At 36.1% G+C, this 20,085-nt stretch overlaps 1 protein-coding gene across 2 annotated transcripts in view; it reads right to left on the reverse strand.

Moving 5' to 3' along the window:
• Positions 1–20,085, reverse strand: part of LOC145984558 (testis-expressed protein 264-like) — a 64,563-nt gene that overhangs the window by 17,801 nt on the left and 26,677 nt on the right. For both annotated transcript variants that reach the window (XM_083118208.1, XM_083118207.1), the window contains exon 3: positions 17,653–17,848. In XM_083118208.1, coding sequence (XP_082974334.1) covers positions 17,653–17,848 — 196 coding nt within the window. The remainder of the gene's footprint in view (positions 1–17,652; positions 17,849–20,085) is intronic.

A 20,085-nucleotide genomic window follows, 5' to 3' on the forward strand; every position in this document is an offset into this window, starting at 1 on the left:
GGGTGCGTCCTAGGGGTCTGACCCCCTCCCCCAAATCCTGACTTTTATTTTCTTTTCTGTAAATTTAGGGGTGATTTTACAAATTTTAATATAATTTATCCTCATATTGAATTTGGACAACTCTAAACTTTGGATGCCTCCCAAAATAAATTCCTGCATACGTGCCTGCATTATATGCTTTCTTGTTGTTGTTATCAGCATCTTCAAATATTACATGAGAAGACGTTTATGGCACAAAAATAATATCCGACGTAGCCAAAAAAGTCAAAGGCAGATGAAAGCCAAAAAAGTTTAGAGGTGTATGTGGGGGTCAATTTACCATCTCATATGTTTTTGGTAACTTATGTTTCAACCAAAGGACCTGCCCTAAAGGAGGAGGGGGTTTGAACCAAGCGATCCCTTTTCTAAATATTTATGATATGATCCTTCTCTTTGTAGGTGGACTGCCCTTTAGGAGTCTGAAGCGAGTAAGGAAAGTCAGTCAACCAGCATCACATGATTCTACAGATCCTGAGCAAGATGTTGCTGGCCCAAGCATTCAAGCACAAGTTGACTAGCAAGTTGCAGTGACTCAGAAAGCACACAAGAAACGTCCAAGGAACCGGCTATCACATTTACAACCTGGAACAGAGTTGGACGCACCAGACGGAACAAAATGGACTATTTTATCAGGTAATGAACGTATGACAGGTAGGTGAAGTGAGCATAATGTTTTGAAAGAAGACTGTGAGCCATCTTCGTACGCAAAACACAACATAGACAACTCAGTTTTTAGCGCATGACATCTCATAATCAATGATAAGATATTGAAGCACATACAAAAGTGCACTGAGGCTGAGGCACACAGAGTACTGAAAAGTGATGACTGGTCAACGTCACTTGATGAGCTTCAGGCTTTCTTAGGCATAATTTATGTACACGGTGAAGTTGAAGCCCGGGAGCTAGAGCATGATGCTCTGTGGTCAGATAAATGGGGACTGTCATTTTGAAAGCTTGTGATGCCTCGGGACAGATTCCGAGACATTATGAGGTTTCTGAGGTTCGATCTAAAATCAACCAGATCAGAAAGACTGAAAACTGACAAGTTTGCTCTCATGACCAAAGTATGGAATGACTTCATTTCAAACAGTCAGATTTGCTATTAACCAGGGCCATACATCTCTGTAGATGAGCAGCTGTTCCCATCAAACTGTCGGTGCAAATTTACTCAGTTCATGGCATCAAAACGAGACAAATACGAACAAAAGTTTTGGATGGCAGTTGACAAACACTCAAAGTGCATTCTAAATGCATTCCCATACTTAGGAAAGGATGAACTGCGTGCAAATGACGAACGCCTTGCCGATCGTGTGGTCAAACAGCTTGTCGAGCCCATCACAAAGAAAGGAATTAATGTCACCTGTGATAATTATTTCACCTCACTGTCTCTGGCTAACTAACTAACTAACTCCCTAGCCTTCTTAAACCCGAAGGTTCATGGCTGCAGCAACACAGGCCTTCCATCTTTCCCTATCTTGAGCAAGTTCTATATACTCTTTTCCATCCCTACCGATTTCCTTTAGGTCCATCTCAACGTTGTCCCTCCATCTTCGTCTTGGCCTTCCTACTGGTCTCTTACCATCAGGTTTCCCAACAAGAATCCTGAAAACTCCTCTTTCCTCTCCCATTCGTGCCACATGGCCTGCCCACCTAAGTCTTCTTCATTTAATTATTCTAATAATATCTGGACATGAATATAAATTATGTAGTTCTAAATTATGTAACCTTCTCCACTCACCTGTCTCCTCATCCCTTTTAGGTCCAAAGATTTTCCTAAGGATCTTATTTTCAAATACTCTCAATTTATGTTCCTCTTTCAATGTAAGGGACCAAGTTTCACATCCATATAATACTACAGGCAAAATTACTGTTTTGTATATTTTAACTTTTACTTTCTTAGATATTAAACGAGAAGACAAAAGTTTATGAAGAGAGAAGTAATGTGCATTTCCTGAATTAAGCCTACTTTTTATTTCCTCTTTAATATAATTTTCATTTGTCAATATTACTCCTAAGTATTTGAATTTGGAAACTGGTTCAAACGAGTTGTTATCAATAATTAGATTTTGATTATTACCTAACACTTGGTTTCGGCCTGTAAGCATATATTTAGTTTTCTCTTTGTTAACTTCAAACCTATCTCTTTAGCAGTTTTGAAAAATATTTTAGCATTATTTTTAATTGTATTCACATCATCCCCCAGTAAGTCTACATCATCTGCATATGCTAACAACTGAGTCACACCATTTAATTTTAGTCCTTCTTTAGTTTCTTTTACCTTCCTAACAGCATATTCTAAGGCAAAATTAAAGAGCAATGGAGATAATGCATCTCCTTGTTTTAACCCATCATGAATTGTAAATTTGTCAGACATATTAATACCCACACAAATTTTACTTTCTGTTTCACTGGTGCATATTTTTATCATACTAACAAGCTTCTTAGGTATTCCAAACTCTACTAATATATTATACAATTTATCTCTTTTGACCAAATCATACGCTTTTTTGAAATCAATGAATAGCTGATGGACATTTTGATTATATTCCCACTTTTTTTCAAGTGTCTGTCTGTTGTAAAAAATTTGATCTGTAGTTGATCTGTTACGTTTAAATCCACATTGATAATCACCTATAATTTCATTAGCATATGGGGTTAGTCTTGTTAAAATAATGTTAGATAATATTTTATGTGTTGTTGAGAGTAGAGAAATTCCACGGTAATTATTGCAGTTCATTTTATCACCTTTTTTAAACACAGGAACAATTATGGATTCTTTCCACTGTTGAGGGATTTCTTCTTTATTCCATATTAAACAAATTAATTTATGAATTTGACATATTAATGAATTTCCACCATATTTAATTAACTCAGCTGGTATTAAATCAATGCCAGGTGCTTTGTTATTCTTTAGCCTTTTAAAAGTTCAGTCAAGTTAGGTTCTGGAACTAAAGGTTCTGCTGTGTGGACTTCATTTACTTCTGATTTATCTCCTACATGGACATTTAAAAGGTCATTAAAGTAGTTCTTCCATCTATTTAGAATATCGCTTGGGTCAGCTAGAAAATCACCGTCTTTATCTTTTATCAAGTTTACTTTCTAAACTCATTTACACCTTTATATAAATCTCTGATATTTTTATTTTTGCTGTTTGTTTCAATTTCCTTAATTTTGCTTTTCAAGTAATCTCTTTTTTTACTTCTAAATGTGCGGTTAACTTCTCGCTTTATTCTATTATAATTGTTTAGATTTATATCATCGGAGTTATTTAAACACCTAAGTCTAGCCTGATTTCTTATTTCTATTAGATTATGACATTCATTATCAAACCATGGCTTACTTTCTCTCGGTTTATGGTATCCTATACTTTCTTTAGCTGCTGATTCTATTGCATTACGTATGTGCTCCCAATTCTTATTTACGTCTTTTTCATTTATATTTTCATCATCATTTAAATCCTGCAAAACATCAAATCTATTTGACAGTTTAATTTGGTAATCTTTCTTAATTCTTTCATCAGTAAACTTTCCTGTATCAAATTTTATAACTTTTAGATTTTGTTGTTTATGTATTATCACTGAGAGTCTTTCTCTTAATTTAGCAATTACTAAATAATGGTCACTGGCACAGTCAGCACCTCTATGTGTAGGAACGTCAATTATACTAGTATGCCTTCTCTTATCAATGAGAATATGATCTATCTGATTATGAGTTTTACCATCTGGAGAAGACCAGGTATATTTATGGATATCTTTATGTTTAAAGGTGGTACTTTTCACAATTAAATTCTTTGAGGTTGCAAAAGTAATCAATCTTATACCATTATCATTACTTAATTCATGAAGACTTTCTTTACCCATCGTGGGTTTAAATGTCTCTTCTTTGCCAATCTGTGCATTACAGTCACCTAACAGAATTTTCATATCATACTGAGAAAATTTATCAAAGACCTGTTCTAACTCTGTATAAAAATCATCTTTAGTATTATCATATTTATCTTCCGTTGGTGCATGTATGTTTATTAAAATAATTTTACACCACCTACCCTGTAAAACTGCGTATGATATCCTATCATTAATAAATTCTACTGTTTTAAGAGCCAAGATAATTCTATTATTTATGAAAAAGCCTGTTCCAAAATTATGATTTTCAGTACCACCATAGAAAAAAGTATAATTTTTAGTTTTACAATTCCCTTCTCCTGGCCACCTAACTTCCTGGACAGCTACTACATCTAATTTATACTTAACTATCTCATTAACTGTACACTGAAATGCCCCAGGCCGGTAAAGGCTAAGAACATTCCATTCTCTGGCTAATACTCTGAAACTCAAATCTATAAGTATTGTTGGAACTATGAACAAAGCCAGTTGCTGTAAAGGAGTCTTGCGAGGACTTGTACACTACAGTTGTACTGAAGAACAATTATATCACTCTTACCATGTACCAATGTAAAACCACGAAGAAATGTCTTGATTTTGAGCAGCCTGCATCCAGATGTGGCAATAGGTACAAATGAGAAGAAGAAGCCCGAGACAGTACTGTTCTACAACACAACGAAGTTTGGTGTTGACGTTGTTGACCAAATGGCAAGAAAGTACTCTGTCAATGCCCATCCTGACAGTGGCCAGTGCATACATTTTACAACCTGCTTCACCTTGCAGTCATAAATTCATGGATTCTGTATGCTTATGCTTTATGCTTATATAAGATAGTGAGTAAGTCGCACGGAACCAAAAAATGAATTCAGCAATCTATACGGGTAAAAAAGTGTGAGATTTTCAGAAAGTTAGGATTAGGTTAAATTCAGTTATCAATAGGATATGGTTTTTGAAAGAATGTAGGAGGTTGGGAGTGATTCCGAAATTTCTAAAATGGGGATTTACTCCATTGAGTATGAGGGGATACAATCAGAAAAAGAAGTGTCGAATAGGGATGATTAATAGTTGCATAAGAGAAGCATATGGTACGGTGGATAAACTAAATAGAGAATTTTTAGAACTACATTTAGAGCTAAGGTCAACATTGGACGGGATAACCTGGAATCGAATACAAGAAAGACACCACAAATATGTGGAGGCAGCTAAGAATGAGAATAGGATAAGAATTCATAAGAAGTTAACTAGAATAAGGAAGAACACAAAGGTAGGAGAAAGTAGATAGGTGAGAGGAAGCAGGCAAAATGAAAAGCAATGTACTTAATTTAACTGATACGGTATTACATCTGGATTTAAATATCATTATGGAGAAAGGCAAAAATTTGCGATAGGAAAGGCTGAAATAGTTATCATTGCTGCGGAAAGAATAGGGGCGACCCTGGATGATAAAGATGACAAAAGGGAATTAAAGAGTACGATACATGACATTATAGAACAACAAATCCGAAAAGAGAATGAAAAAGGGTTTGATAAAGGAGGGGGTAAAAATAGTAAAAGATACAGAAAGAGATTAGACAACATCAAAAAATGGGCCAAAGAGAATGACATATTTATAATAAGATCAGACAAAGAAAATAGGATGGTCACCATAAGTAAAGAAGACTATAGGAATAAATTAGAAGAGTGTTTAACAGGCAAGGACTACATAGAGATAAGTAAGGACCACATTAATAAGATTAGGAGAGAAACAAACAGAGATTGAAATTAGCATAACTTTGAGTTGAGTTGGTGTTTTAAGTCCACTTTATGCACAGTAAGGCTAATTGGGACTGGACCTACAGTTTAAAGTGGGAATCCGAACCACTTGTGCCTCCACCGGGTATCAAACCCGGGACCCCTTGATTACAAGGCGGAGCATAACTTTGAGTAGGAGTGAGGAAAAAAAAAAGCTAATAGGAGATTGTAAAAAAGGAACTATCCCTGTGGCATTCGGCATTCCTAAAATGCATAAAGATGGCGTCCCTTTAAGACCAATAATACCCACATATTCCCACCAGGGTTACAGGATAGTTAACATCTTGGTAGGAAGAATTAAGAAAGTACGGAAAAATATGGCTTTTAGCATGATGAACGCATGGGAGGTTAATGGGGAAATGGAAAACATTGAATTAGAAAATGATGACAGAATTGCTAGTTTTGATATAGTCAACCTTTACCCCAGTGTACCACGAGAGAAGGCTGTGGATTGTTTACATAGGTGGCTGGTGGGGAATGGGACGGATGTAATAACCACGTGGGAGTACGTGAGGTGGTTTAACATAAGTACAGGTTGCAATTATTTTTACTGCAATGATAAAATCTGTATGAAAAAGGAAGGGCTAGCAATGGGAAGCCCCATATCAGGGATAGTTTCAAGTATTTTCATACATTTTATTGAGAATGCAGCTTTAAATGCAGTAAGTAATGGAGTCAAGTACTATGGGAAATACGTAGACAACATCTTAGTAATTGGGAAAGATAAGGTGTATGGCCTGTATGCGAACTTAGGAGAACAAGAGGCAAGAATTAAATTCACGAGAGAGGACATGAAGGATAATAAGATTAGCTTCTTAGATTTGGAGATCAAAAAGGCAGATAGGAAAATCAAAACGGGTGTCTTTCATAAACCCTTAGCAGGAGATAGGTATATAAATAAGGAATCAGCACACGTTATGAGGACCAAATACAATGTCTTCTTAAATTTCTTTATCTGAGCCCTAAAGATTATGTAATAGTAAGATGATGCTGGAAGATGAAATAACATGGATTTTTGAAATCGGTAGAAAAAATAGGTACAAAAATGAAGAATTGCATAGGAATTTAAGTCGGGTGAGAAAAATATGCTCTAAAGATGAAAATAAAGATAGAGTAAATAAGGGGGAGGAAAAAGATGAGGAAAATGTTAATGAGGAAAAAGGGGAATATAGGTATGTGGCTATCCCGTACTTCAGGGGAGTGTCGGAAAAAGTGGAAAAAGTAACAAAAACTTACAAAATTAAATTTAATAGTTACAAAAGAGAGGGGGAAAGAAAGGGTGATGAATTAGAAGGAAAAAAGGGTGTATATAGAATCAAATGTCAGTGTAAGAAAGAATATGTAGGGCAAACTGGCAGGAGCATGGGGATTAGATGGAAAGAGCATGCTAAAGATATCAGAGATGGAAACCCCCGCACGGGATTATCAGAACATGTTTCAGAAGAGGAGCATGAGATAATCACATGGGAAGTTATACGCGAGGAATACAAATTATTAAGCAGGAAGTCAGCTGGGTTTTCAATAAAACATCATCCTTGCATGTTTTAGCTAGAAAATTAGATGCCTCACTATGCCACAAATGTTTTGAACTCTGGTGTTTTATACCTTTCTGCATGCCGCAAGTCATTAAAAACCTACCTGAATCATAAGCACCTCTGCACAACAGTAGACGTCATTGTTGTGGATAATCCAACTACTGATTGATTTGGTTTATTTTATTTCGCTTTTCTACCACTTTTGGTTAATTGCGAATATGAATATGAGTGATGATATTGATGAAGGGACACTGACAAAGAACACCCATGCTCACGCCGGGATTCGAACCAGGGACCTCTGTCGTCTTGGCGCACTGTGCAAAGAAGAGTGGATGATCCAAATATCGTACACTCTACTGACGTAACAGTGCCAATTAGTAATTTAGACCACTGTTTGTTACATCTTGAGAATGCTGATAAACATTTTAAAATAATTTTGTCCAGAGACCATTCGATGTTAAGAGTTTTCAAATGAATGCTAAACATTTCCACTGACACAATATTAAGTAGTTATATAATAACGAAAAAATAAAATAAAAAAAATTAATAGTTTTGCGGGTTAAGTGGTAGAGCAGCCACAGGCTGAATTTCTACCACGAGGACTTCACCAACTCACTTGACAAAAACTGTGCTGATCTTTTAGTTTCTAATGCACATCGCTGTTCGTGCGATAAATCATACAATGCAGTGGCAGAAAGGCTAATTGGGACTGGAATTACAGTTTAAAGTGGGATCCGAACTACTTGTGCCTCCACCGGGTATCGAACCCAGGACCCCTTGATTACAAGGCAATGACACAACCACTGCACCATGGGGAAGGCCTATAATTTTGTTACGATTGAAGGTATATAAGTAAATAATAGAAAATAAAAGGTATCCGTCATGTTCAAACTTCTGCGTACAGATGGCGCTGAAGTGGTAGTTTTGTCAATACCGGTGCACTTTTTTCCTTTTATGACTAGTATGGAAGATTTCGTGGTGAAACAAAGATCACATTTTCTTCCCGCAAGCATCTGAAATTCTATGTGAAAAAATGAAAACATTTCGTACCTACAGAGAGTAGTGTTTATCATCAAATTTTTTTTGGCGTTTCATCGCAATTTAGTCCATGGTGCAGATTTTAGCCAACACTGTTGCCGAAATTTCACTCTGTGCTTTCTAACAATATGATCAATGCGAGTGCTTCGAAATTGTGAAAGTTAAACCAAGTTACCAGAGAATAACGAATCCCAGTAAATGTTGGAAGAAGGAAACATCGGAAAAAGCTGAAAGGTAAGTCTTATATTTAAATGCTTGTTGCTTAATCCATCAAAAGCAAAACGTTTGCAATATGCAAGAGTGATGAAGAATGTATGATTTATTTATATGTTGAGGAAATACCTTCCGATATAATTTCTGTGAGAATATCGCTTCAACGTCTCTACCTTTACAACGCAGCATGCATTTTTCCTTACAAACGAAGTTCATAATTCTTTGCAATTGTAAAATCAGAAGAGAATGTTACATTAAATTAGGCATAATGCAGATATTACAGTTTTGTGATTATTACTAGAGCATGAAATACCTTGATATAGATTATATTCTGGCATTAAATTGATATTGCACAAAATGCTCTACTATCGTTCCTTTGAGATTATTTTCGTATTTCACTGGTGCTATTCAAATGTATGTACATCGGAATTTGTATTACAAATCAGTCGTTTATTATAGTTTCACTTTGCCCTTGTACATGGTTGGAACGAGTTGTTTCTGACCTGTTTTGAACAAGATTTTTCTTTTTTATGTTCTTGAAACTTGAACACAGTCCATAAAGCTCGCAAATGTTAAATGCATGAAGTAGGTTAAGCTGTTAGGTTGGATTGGAATAGATTTAATGTGAGATCCCCGAATTTTGTGCAAGTTCTGGACAACGTTCTGTTATCTTCTTTCACAGAATCAGGTCATAAAACCAGTTTCGTAAGCTGTATAAAACACTTAGGTTTTCTCGTTCTTTCATAATTTTGAACGCCTTGTAATGGTAGTGCAGCATTTCCAATAAGTTCAAGCTTTATGTATTTAAAGTGTAAAAGTACACCCTAACAGCTAAAAGAGTAAAGTCCTAACAGTCTACCACACAATAGTTTGCGTAGTTACTGAGAATTTACAAATTAGTATAGATTAGTAAAGATTAGAAGTTCACATCTTTTACAAGTGCAAGGCCAATCATTTATTTGTGGGTAAGATTGATCGATTTTCAGAGAAATCATAATTTGTCCAGATTATGTTACGAATATTTGATTCAATAACTTACTGAAGTCCAAGTCATATTCATAGGCATGCGCATGGTGGGGCAAGGGGGGGGGGGGGGTGCTCACGGACATTCGCAGATTTTTCCCACATAGGGACAAGCAAGATATTTTTCCGTGGGGCATGTAACTTGATAATAGTGCTGCCCCCCTAAAACACCACTTGAATTTCAAATTATCGCATACTTGCGCCCCTCCATTACATAATAATTAATGTAAATTACTATGACTGAAATCAAATTATACATGTGAAATATATACTTTTAGGTTGATATTCATTTTCAAAGAGCGAGGTGTGTAATCCTTGCCCCCCCTTTTAGACGTTCCATGCCCCTACATTATTATACTTTCAACTAGAAATTTAGTGTAGAGGAATCTTATGACTTATTAAACGATATTATTGGAGAAAATGAAGTATTTCAAGCCCATGAAAATTCAAAGCACCTACGGGGAAGGGGTTACAGTGGCACAACCACAAGGGGGCAGAGGGGCATTGCCATATCCCAACCTTGGACGGAAATCAATTCTAGGAGGGCAAACATTGAAGTAAGAGAAAGTAAAACTAACAGAAATTAAGAGTAGCAGGACAATAGGATACTCAAAATGGAATTAGATTTCACGTCTTTCTATCAACATTTTTTCCAGATGGCAGGAGCACCTGTAGGGTGGCACAGAGGGGCAATTGCCCCCTCAACTTCAAATTTTATATACAAACAAAAATACATTTCGTAAAATTTTCTTGCTCAGTTCGCTCGCAATATCTGCTTTTCTTACAGTCTTGTCAAATTCATAGTCATAGCTAGGGGACGGCGGGAGTTGTCCTGGACGCTGAAGAATCTGAATGAGAAAAATTGTAAAAGAGAACGCCATGGCATCCCATGAATGTTTTTGCGCCATATTAAATCAATACTGTTTTCACGTCGCAAAAATTTGGATCGTGAAATTTTCTTGCTCGCAATTTATTTTCTGTAGTGCATTGTAAATTACCAGAGACAGTGTAAGAACAATTAAGTACTTCAGACAGTTGCTCCTGTAACAGCTTGGTTTGGAGGAAAAGAAGCGCGGATATTTCAGAGAAAATTTATATCATTTTTGCTGTTGGTTTGTTATGGGGCAGATGAATTGATTATGTAATGTATATAAATAATGTCATACACACACACACACATATACCCATCAATGCAATAGAACTAAAACAGCAACATAAAGTGAAGTTTTTCTTTCCCGACTGAACTTTCAAGGCTTTTGCCCCCCCCCCCCCTAATCAGAGGGTCTGCGCACCCTATGGTCATATTTAACATGCACTGTAAAGATAGATCTGAGTCACTGAGCTGATACCGTGAATCAAACCTTTCATAATTCTGTTATAAAAGGACCACTTCGTTAACCATTATGGTGCAGTTTAGATCAGTTACATTCACCACCACTTACACAACATCTCTAAGTTGTTTTCATTTTATTATTAACTCAACTTGTCTGTGGTTGTAACAATGTAATGAAAATGATTTTTTTCATCTTTGTTATGTTCATAGTCTCCTACACCATATTAACAATATTTTTATTTGCTCCTTTTGCAGATGAACATTTGAGAATCTATTTGATGTGTCTTCTAAGAATACCTTGAAATTTGTAAAAAGGACAACAGATTTGACTAACAATGGCAACCCAATACCGTGGAAGTTTGTTGATATGCTTCTATGGAATCAAAATCGTCTGTGTGGATTGTTTGAACTGTACACAATTTGCAGATACATGGTTGAATGGTGATGGTTTACAAGATATCAAGAGTCCAAAATATACTCAAGAAATTATGTTGCAAGACTTCTTAATATCTGGTTGCAAGTAGTCAGCAATTGGGAATGGTATATTTGAGAAACTCAAAATAATGGGTATAACTTGTTTGTCTTGTCTGTCAAGTTACAGCACACATTCCTTGAAATTTTTGCTAGTTCCAATTTTGAAGGGTATTTGCCCAAAATCTTAGGATATTTATTGCTTTCTGAATGGGATGATGATTTCAAGACAGCAAGAAGCATACGCATCTATGAGAGAACCACATAATGATTTGCAGGATGGACAAGAAGGAGAATCAAGTTACATTGAAAGAAAAATGTTCATGTGAATTTATACTTCAACTGTTCGACCCTATAAAGAGTGACACTTTATGTGAACAGGAGTGTACAACTAACTTTGAACTTAGTTACTAGTTAGGTGGAAAAATAACTGAATTTCAGGTACTAACTTCATAAATTAAGTAGTTTACAGTTAATGTTACTCGAAAATGTTACTGTTACTTGCAAAGACAGCTGCAGAACAAACCAGTATAATTCGTGAAGAACTGTGAAACAGGACTATGGACACTGTGCGGAGGCAACTTGTGTAAAATTGTACTTAAGTATAATGAAATGAAAAAACAATCACTCTGCTGCTCGTTTACCTTTATTCCCGGTTTTCAAATAAAGGCCTCCCCAAAGGCGTGGTGGTAACGTCGTTGCCTTTTAGCTACTCAAGAGGTTCGATATATGGTGGAGGCCCATTGCACAGTGGTTCGGATCCCACTTTAAACTGTAGGTCCAGTCCTGATTAGTCTATCTGTGCATAAAAATGACTTAAACCATCAATTCAAGGTCTTCAAATAAATAATTTTCTTAAAGTATAGTAATTTGAGCTTTAATTTCCATTGTAACACTGTTAAGCCTTGTTTCCATGTCATTAAAATGTTGACGAAGGAAAGCTTTTATAGTATAAAAAAAATATACATAAAAACGTAACGTAACCCTCTAACAGGGTCTTCTTCATACGAATATTCACAATTGACAATAAGCAAAGATTATTTGGTCTCATCATCATCCTGAGAAAATGGAACACTTTTTTGTATCAATTGAAATTCTGCAAGAAAAATACATTAAGAAACTGAAATTTACGGCCTTGCGGAAAAATTAACATTAATACTTTTAAGCATTTTTTAACAATGTTTATAATTGAAAAAATTGAAAACGTGTTTTATCTTTAATTTCACTTTACTAATACACGGTGCGGAAAATAATATCTTGCAAATGGCATTTCAACAATGAAAGCACGGTGCGTTGCGTTGCGTTCTACCCAAGAATATTTTGAACGGTCGCTCCATACACAAGAAAAGAACTTCGCTGGAGCAAGCGAACGAAAGCAAGTCTCTTCACGAAGCTGTTACACAATGGATGGACAATCCACTCGACGATGTGAGATTCAAACTGTGGGCTGCGAACTGGACGCACACAGTTCTCGAATAGTTCTCCCTGATTCGAGCCTGAACACCACTAATGTGTCTTGTCTTCCCATGTATGCAGCTCTTATAAAAGCTGAAATCCACCACGTTGTTCATATTCATGCCTAAGCACTCGCAAGTGTTCAAAATTGTCTGTTACAGCTTCCGCAGTCTTGTCATATATTGGCATGAAACAAAGGAAGTCTTCTCGAACACAGCTGGATTGAGAAACAATTAATGCACAGTGAAAACCCTTCCGTTCCCAACACATCTAATGTTTCGACTTCCAATATGATAAAATGCTCACTTATTTATATCCAGTGGCGTGATGGGGGTTGTAACCTTCCTTTGGCCCAATATTTCTATAAAAATGAACGTCAAAGGCAGACAAAGATGGCAAAATGAGGACTGACTACCGAAAAAAGTATACATAACAGCCCCCCCCCCCCTTTCAAAAATGCCAGTTGGCTTAAATAAAAGTTCTTTTTATCCCACAAAAGTCTCGGACTGCATACACAAAATTTGGCTCGGGCACAAATAAAATTACAGTTGATCTGTGCAACTTATTTATGTCTTAATAAACCACCCCAATATCCGGTACTCCTGAAATATTCACTTTAGACCTTCGATCTCTTCGGCTCATGACCCGAGCTAGCACTACACTGAGTCTCCTAGAGTTCCACAGATGTCCATACCTTCAACTTTGGACATGAACTAGAAGTAGACTTCGGCAGTTTACAGGAAATTGTCTCACTAGTCCTCTTCATTTTCCAATTACTAACAGATTCTGTTTACTGATCAACCGGGAAATTGAAGCCTGGTATTTACATCTTCATTATATTCTAGAATGTTCCGCAGATAAAACGTTTCATTAATATTACCAGTAGTTCGACTCCACCTCTTATTTAAGAACGTTTCCTTTCCCGCTTTCCAAAGAATAAATAATACAAAGAATCGTCGTACTCGTGGCACGCTTTGTTGTGGAGCTTCCAAATGATGACAAATCTTTACACAATGATCGCTCTCGCTGCGACAACAACAATGAAAGTGCAAGAAACGTTTACGTGCAATATTGTCAATAAAGGGTTTTAGAACAGTCTCCGTCTTGCCTCGATAATTACTCTCCTTAAATTATCGTCACATTATTCAAGCAGCCAAAAAACTAATTTATCCAGTGTAAACTGATAGATTTCCTGAGGGGGCTCGACCCCCTGATCTCCACCTTGGATACGTGCTATTATCAATAAAATGGTTATGGAACATTCTCTATCTTGCCCCGATAATTATTTCTCTTGTTAAATTATCGTCGCATCTTTCAATAAACCAAAAACCTAATTTATCTAGTGTAAATTGAAATATTTCCTGAGCAGGGGGAGGGGAGCTCTACACCCCTCACTGAACTCCACCTTGCATACATGCTATTATCAATAATATGGTTATGCAACATTCACTATCTTGCCCCGATAATTATTTATCATTATTTATCTCCTTAAATTATCGTCGCATCTCTCAAGAAACCAAAAACCTAATTTTATCTAGTGTAAACTGAAAGATTTCCCTTGGAAGGGGCTCGAACCCCCGCCCCTGATCCCCATCTTGGATACATGCTATTATCAATAACAGGGTTATAGAACATTTTCTGTCTTGACTAGATAAATATTACTCTCCTTAAATTATCGTCACATTATTCAAGAAGCCAAAAACCTACTTTATCTATTGTAAACTGACACATTTCATGGGGGGTCGACCCCCCTTATCCCCACCTTGGACACATGCTATTATCAATTACAGGGTTGTAGAAAAATTTACCTTGAATTGATAATTATTTCTCTCCTTAAATTTTCATCACATTATTTTATTTCACACACACAAGAAACCAAGAAGCCTCATTTTATCTAGTGTAAACCGAAAACTTTCTGGGGGGCTCTGGCCCCCTGAGTGCCCCATGAGTCAACGCAGCATTTGCTTCAAACGAATTCACAAAATGTTTTAAATTATTTCAATTACTGTCCTTACATGGTCAGTTTCGTGTTTGAATTAACTACACTTATTATTGTATTTTCTTCTCTGCGTTCTGAATATTAAAACAAATACTTAATATAAAACAACAGATTTTATATTAATTTTTCGACTATTACTACCTTCCACTGATGATATATTGCTTATTTCTGTAAGAACAACATATAACTAAAATTTCATGATTATCAATTTCCCTGATTTACTGGTTTTTTTTTAAATTCACTAACTCACCTCTAACCAATATGGCGTCATCTCACATTGAGTACCCTAATCGACCTACCTGTATGTATCTACCTTGGTTATATTTATGTGGAGATCTGGCAACATGGCCCTCGGTTGCCATGGCAAACGGTGCTGCCATCTGTTATCGAAAAATTACCACAAAATTGCCTTTAGTACGGAATTAACTTAGCTTTCAGAACTTCTTGTGTGCAATGGTTATGCAACCTTTAATAGGCTTTGAAAGCTAAATCGGTTGCTTCTGAGGATTTCCTTAGCCCCCGTTTATATTTTGTATGTTGCATATCCGGAAGTGACATAAGCTTTAATCTATCAAATATCATCCAAGGGGATGGGGGATTTTCAACCATCCTCTTATTTATAGGTGCAATTTTATTATAAAATTTTAGTATCAAGGAATTCAAAATCAAAAGTCTTATCTTTCAATATACAGATGGCAAATCTAGTATTTCATGAAAAGACAACAAGGTTGCCTCATTTGATAGATCCACTTCACTCAAGTTTTAAAAATCTCTACATATTATTTTTGGGTGATATTTCAGCACCTTCAAGGAGTAAAAAGAATATCATGTCTGGGTAATATGCCAGGAGCACTAACCTGCCATGAGTTTGTACACATTTTTCATTATTTGATAAAGTAAAGTCAAGTCATGGTTTTGTATTTTCACTATGGTAAGTTGAATTAAATGGCAAAAATTTCAATTTGGAAGTTGTCATAAGGTCACAAAATTTATTTCTATCTGCTTTATCTGTGAGCAAATTATAATTCATATCCCTCATGAGCAAAACATTATCATATTGTGGATGAAATTGAATGAAGTCATTCTTAAAATTACAGTCGGGTGGTTGATATACTATTGATGATAAAATATTTTGTCACATCTCTAAAATGATGTATTCAGTTTGTGTCATATATTGCGAAGGAGACATTGATAAGATCTTGATGTTCAGATCATTATGAACATATGCAATTATTTCACCACCACGTTTTCCCACTCTATCATTTCTATATAATGCTAACTACCAGTTTTTGGAAATTATTTTTGTGTGAAGAGTTACCAATTATCCATACATATTATATTTAATTTTTTTTTGTTCTGAATCTTGCAAAGTCAACAATTATTTCTCCACTTTGTTTTTGTCAAAGATACCTAGTATATTAGCAACATGCAAAAATCACTTCCATTAGTATGCTGCATTCAATTATAAGGCAACATCAGTAAATAGGTCACAATAGCTATGAGATAGCTAATTAAGATAGCAGTTTTGAATGGTGTCAATATAGAGCAGTCGAATCCAGCTTGATAATAGGTTTGGTAGCACATGTTGCATAGTGCTCAAAGAGTGTACAACTGAATAGCAATATGCATGGTGAGGAGAAAGTGCACATCAAGCAGTACATAACTGAGATGGTTAATTCCCTAAAGAAAGCTCCAGGATTAATTATGAACAATGGAAAAGCTGTATTGTTGAGATTGGATTGGAAGCAAAGGCGTGGAATGTGGTAGGAATTATTCAAGCTGGAAGGTGAGTAAAAGTAAACAGTAAGAGCATTCTTGTAGGTTAGCCTACAGCATGATGTAGAATTGTTTGATGAGATGAGATAATGAAAAGATTGAACATGAGGAGATAATTTGGCTGACTAGGGGCTTATATACAGCCAGTATTAGGGCAGAGATTAATACAGGGGATTATGTTGTGGATTAATAAATGGTTTTCAAGTTTGATCTGTCAATTTTTTATTTGGTAGCAATTTGTAGCGTATTTACTGACTCACATTTATAATATTTTAGGATAACAAATGAGCAATTATAGAGTGGTGATGATCCAGTCAGTGGGTGTCTGACTGACATACAGGAGACCTGTGTTTGATTCCTGGGGTGGGAGATTGCATGGAAATTTTTCCAGCAATGTCCCTGGATTAAGCAACTTGAGGTTCATCCATCCTCTAATAAATGGGTAGTTGGAGGCAATTCTGTGGGGTAAAGGAGGCCTGAGCTTGCTGCTGATTACAACTTAAGACTGATGTAAAATTAATTAGGTGAAGTATAATAAACTCTTTTAATGGTACTTTGGAGAATTTTTAATCAAACTGTTTACAACATATAAAAATTCCTTGAAATTACTAGACTTTTATTTTGAACTTTAGTTGTCGTTGACAGGCTATAATGGAAAATGCAAGAGATGCCACAGTAGAGAAAGAGACTTAAGGACTGTCTTGAAAAATGATAATGAAAATCTGGAGAACAATATACTTATCAAAATATAATATAATTATAGTAGCATTCTTATTGCATCAAAAGACACATAAAAACCAAATTTCTCAATACACAGTAAATTTCTTTGCATCTTCTACTTCCTGGTGGTGAGCTCATGGAATATATTCTCCACTGCAATCACAATTTTAAAAAAAATGTTACACAGAAAGATGGTAAATAAAGTAATGACAAACTAAATAATTTAATTAGCTCTCATTAACACTTAAATGACCAAAATGAAATAAAATAACTGATCTCTATTATCTGTTGAGTGACTATGCCTATTGCTACAACAGGTCACATAGCTGTCACATGAATCAGAATAATCTGACCCAATATCACCTCCAAGGTACTTACCATGCGAGTCGATCTGCCCGTCATTGTAGCAGGTGACATATGTATCACTTGAGTCTGACCAGTCAGAGCCACTGTCACTATCATGTTCCAACATTTCAGGTGGATAGAATTCATCTTGCCTTGACAGTGGCGCAAAGAATAATATGTCTTTCTCTCGATATATCTCAATCATGGGATGAGCACAGAGATTATGTTTCTGAAAAATAATTATAATAAAGTCAAACCACATTAAGTTTAGATTATAGTGTTGTGTGCATCTAAAATGCAGCATGTACACGTTTTGAGTTTACAGACTTAAAACAAAAACAATTAAAAAAAAATAATACTATCAAATTCACAAAAACTAATTAAGTCACATGTCACACATACCTCTGTGTTGTAATGATCCCATTGAAAGTCAATGGAGCTGTTACAACCCAGAAGTTTGATTTCATTTTATTTCACTTCGCTTCTTGTGCCACTTTTGGCTAATTTGCGAAGATGGGGATGAGTGATGATATGATGAAATCGATGAATATACATCACAAACATCCATGCCCAAGCCAGGATTCGAACATGAAACCCCTGGCGTTGCAGCGCGATGTGCTAACCACTCTGCCACAGAGGCCGGCACAACCCAGAAGTGTCCACGACTGTGTAACTAACTAAGTAAACCATTACCTGTGGCAGATCTATCTATATATAGACTCTCTAAAAGTGGTCCGTTTTTGCAGAATCTATATATAAACAGTATTTCCAAATTAATAGTTGTTGTATATAGTAACCCCTCACCCAACCCCGAGTTATGTAAGTAATGCATTCCACAAACCTTCATGTAACTTGAATGTGTGTGTGTGTATATATATATTTTGTAATGAGTGTTTTCCTGCATTCTACAATTTTCAACAGAGTCTATAAATAGATTGCTCTCGTTAGCTTCATTATGTGGCAAGTCCTTTTATAGTTATTTTTAATAATGATATAATGATGAAATAAATTTGCGGTTGCATCTATTTAGAGATAATTTCTTTTTGGAAGCACTTCCCTTCAAAATCGCCACAGGGAAGGAGATAAGAGTGGCATTTGATATGCATAATTGAAAAATAATATAAGCATTTACCATATACCGTGCGTCCATTTCGATCTGCAGCCGAGAGATCGGGAGAAGCGTGGCGGGCGGCGCTGACGGAGATGCCGACATTTGCGGCCTGAAATGCCCGCTTATTTTTATGGACATATGCAGACATTTATACAAATATTGCAAAACGAGCACTAACCTGTGTTATAAGAGTATGGTTTTAATTTTAGTAGCTTAGTGACTGTATGTGCCAATGATTTTGACATGCCCACCTCTTGTGAAACACGGCGTAGAGGTTTGTTTGGAGAACGTTCTAACGCTGCACCAATATCATCGAGTTTTGCTTCGGTTAGAATCCGTCATTTTTGCTTAGGTGTTTTAAAATTTAACGATACAGTTTCTCGTAATTTAAGGACAAGATGTCTAACTGTATCTCTGTGTGGAGTTGAAACGCATGGGAATTTCTGTACAAATTACCTACACACGTCTCGACACGAGTTTGTTTTCACATATGTGTCATACATAAAAATTCTTTGTTCTAACGTGAATCTTGCGGCTGGCATTCCAATCGTCTCACTGACACGTCACACATACACACTACAATAACACAAACAAGTAACTGCAAGTAACCAAGAATAACACTCTTGCGCACAGTACGAAATTAACACGCTCTTGGTTTACATTGCTCGCCACTATATTTACAACTCTGTCTTCATCTAGTCGCGAAGGAACAAAAAACTCGAGCTCGGATATTTCGGATTGCAAGGAAGCTCACGAAAACCATTCACTTTTATCGGTTTCGTCTGCAGTGTAATCCTGATACAGTGTTGCACATTCGAAACCTCCAAACGATTCCCATGGCCACAAAACTCTTTCAAGGATATAAACTTAAACAGGACGTTACTGGTCAAAACTATGATTAAAATGCTTTATTATCTGTGGCTCTTAACATCGTTTCTATAGTGTATTTATTTGTGTATATAAGAGCAGAACTTAAATGAATTACAGAAGAACTTTTGCGTGTTATAACACAGGTTAGTGCTCGTTTTGCAATATTTATATAAATGTCTGCATATGTCTATAAAAATAAGCGGGCATTACAGGCTGCAAATGTCGGCATCTCCGTCAGCGCCGCCCGCCACGCTTCTCCCGATCTCTCGGCTGCAGATCGAAATGGACGCACGGTATATTATTTTAATTTTGTTATATGTAATTAGCTTATGCTATTTACACAGCACACCTAGTAAGTTTTAGGACTGGCATTATAAAAAGCACTAGCACCACAGACACTACACTTTTATTGTTTAGCCTTCGAAATGCATCCTTTGTACACATTCATTTGAATGGGCATAAAACTTCTGGATGCCTCTGTAGAA

Source organism: Lepisma saccharinum, chromosome 2 (genome assembly GCF_977018435.1).
Source record: "Lepisma saccharinum chromosome 2, izLepSacc3.1, whole genome shotgun sequence".
In the NCBI taxonomy this organism is placed as follows: Eukaryota; Metazoa; Arthropoda; class Insecta; order Zygentoma; family Lepismatidae; genus Lepisma; species Lepisma saccharinum.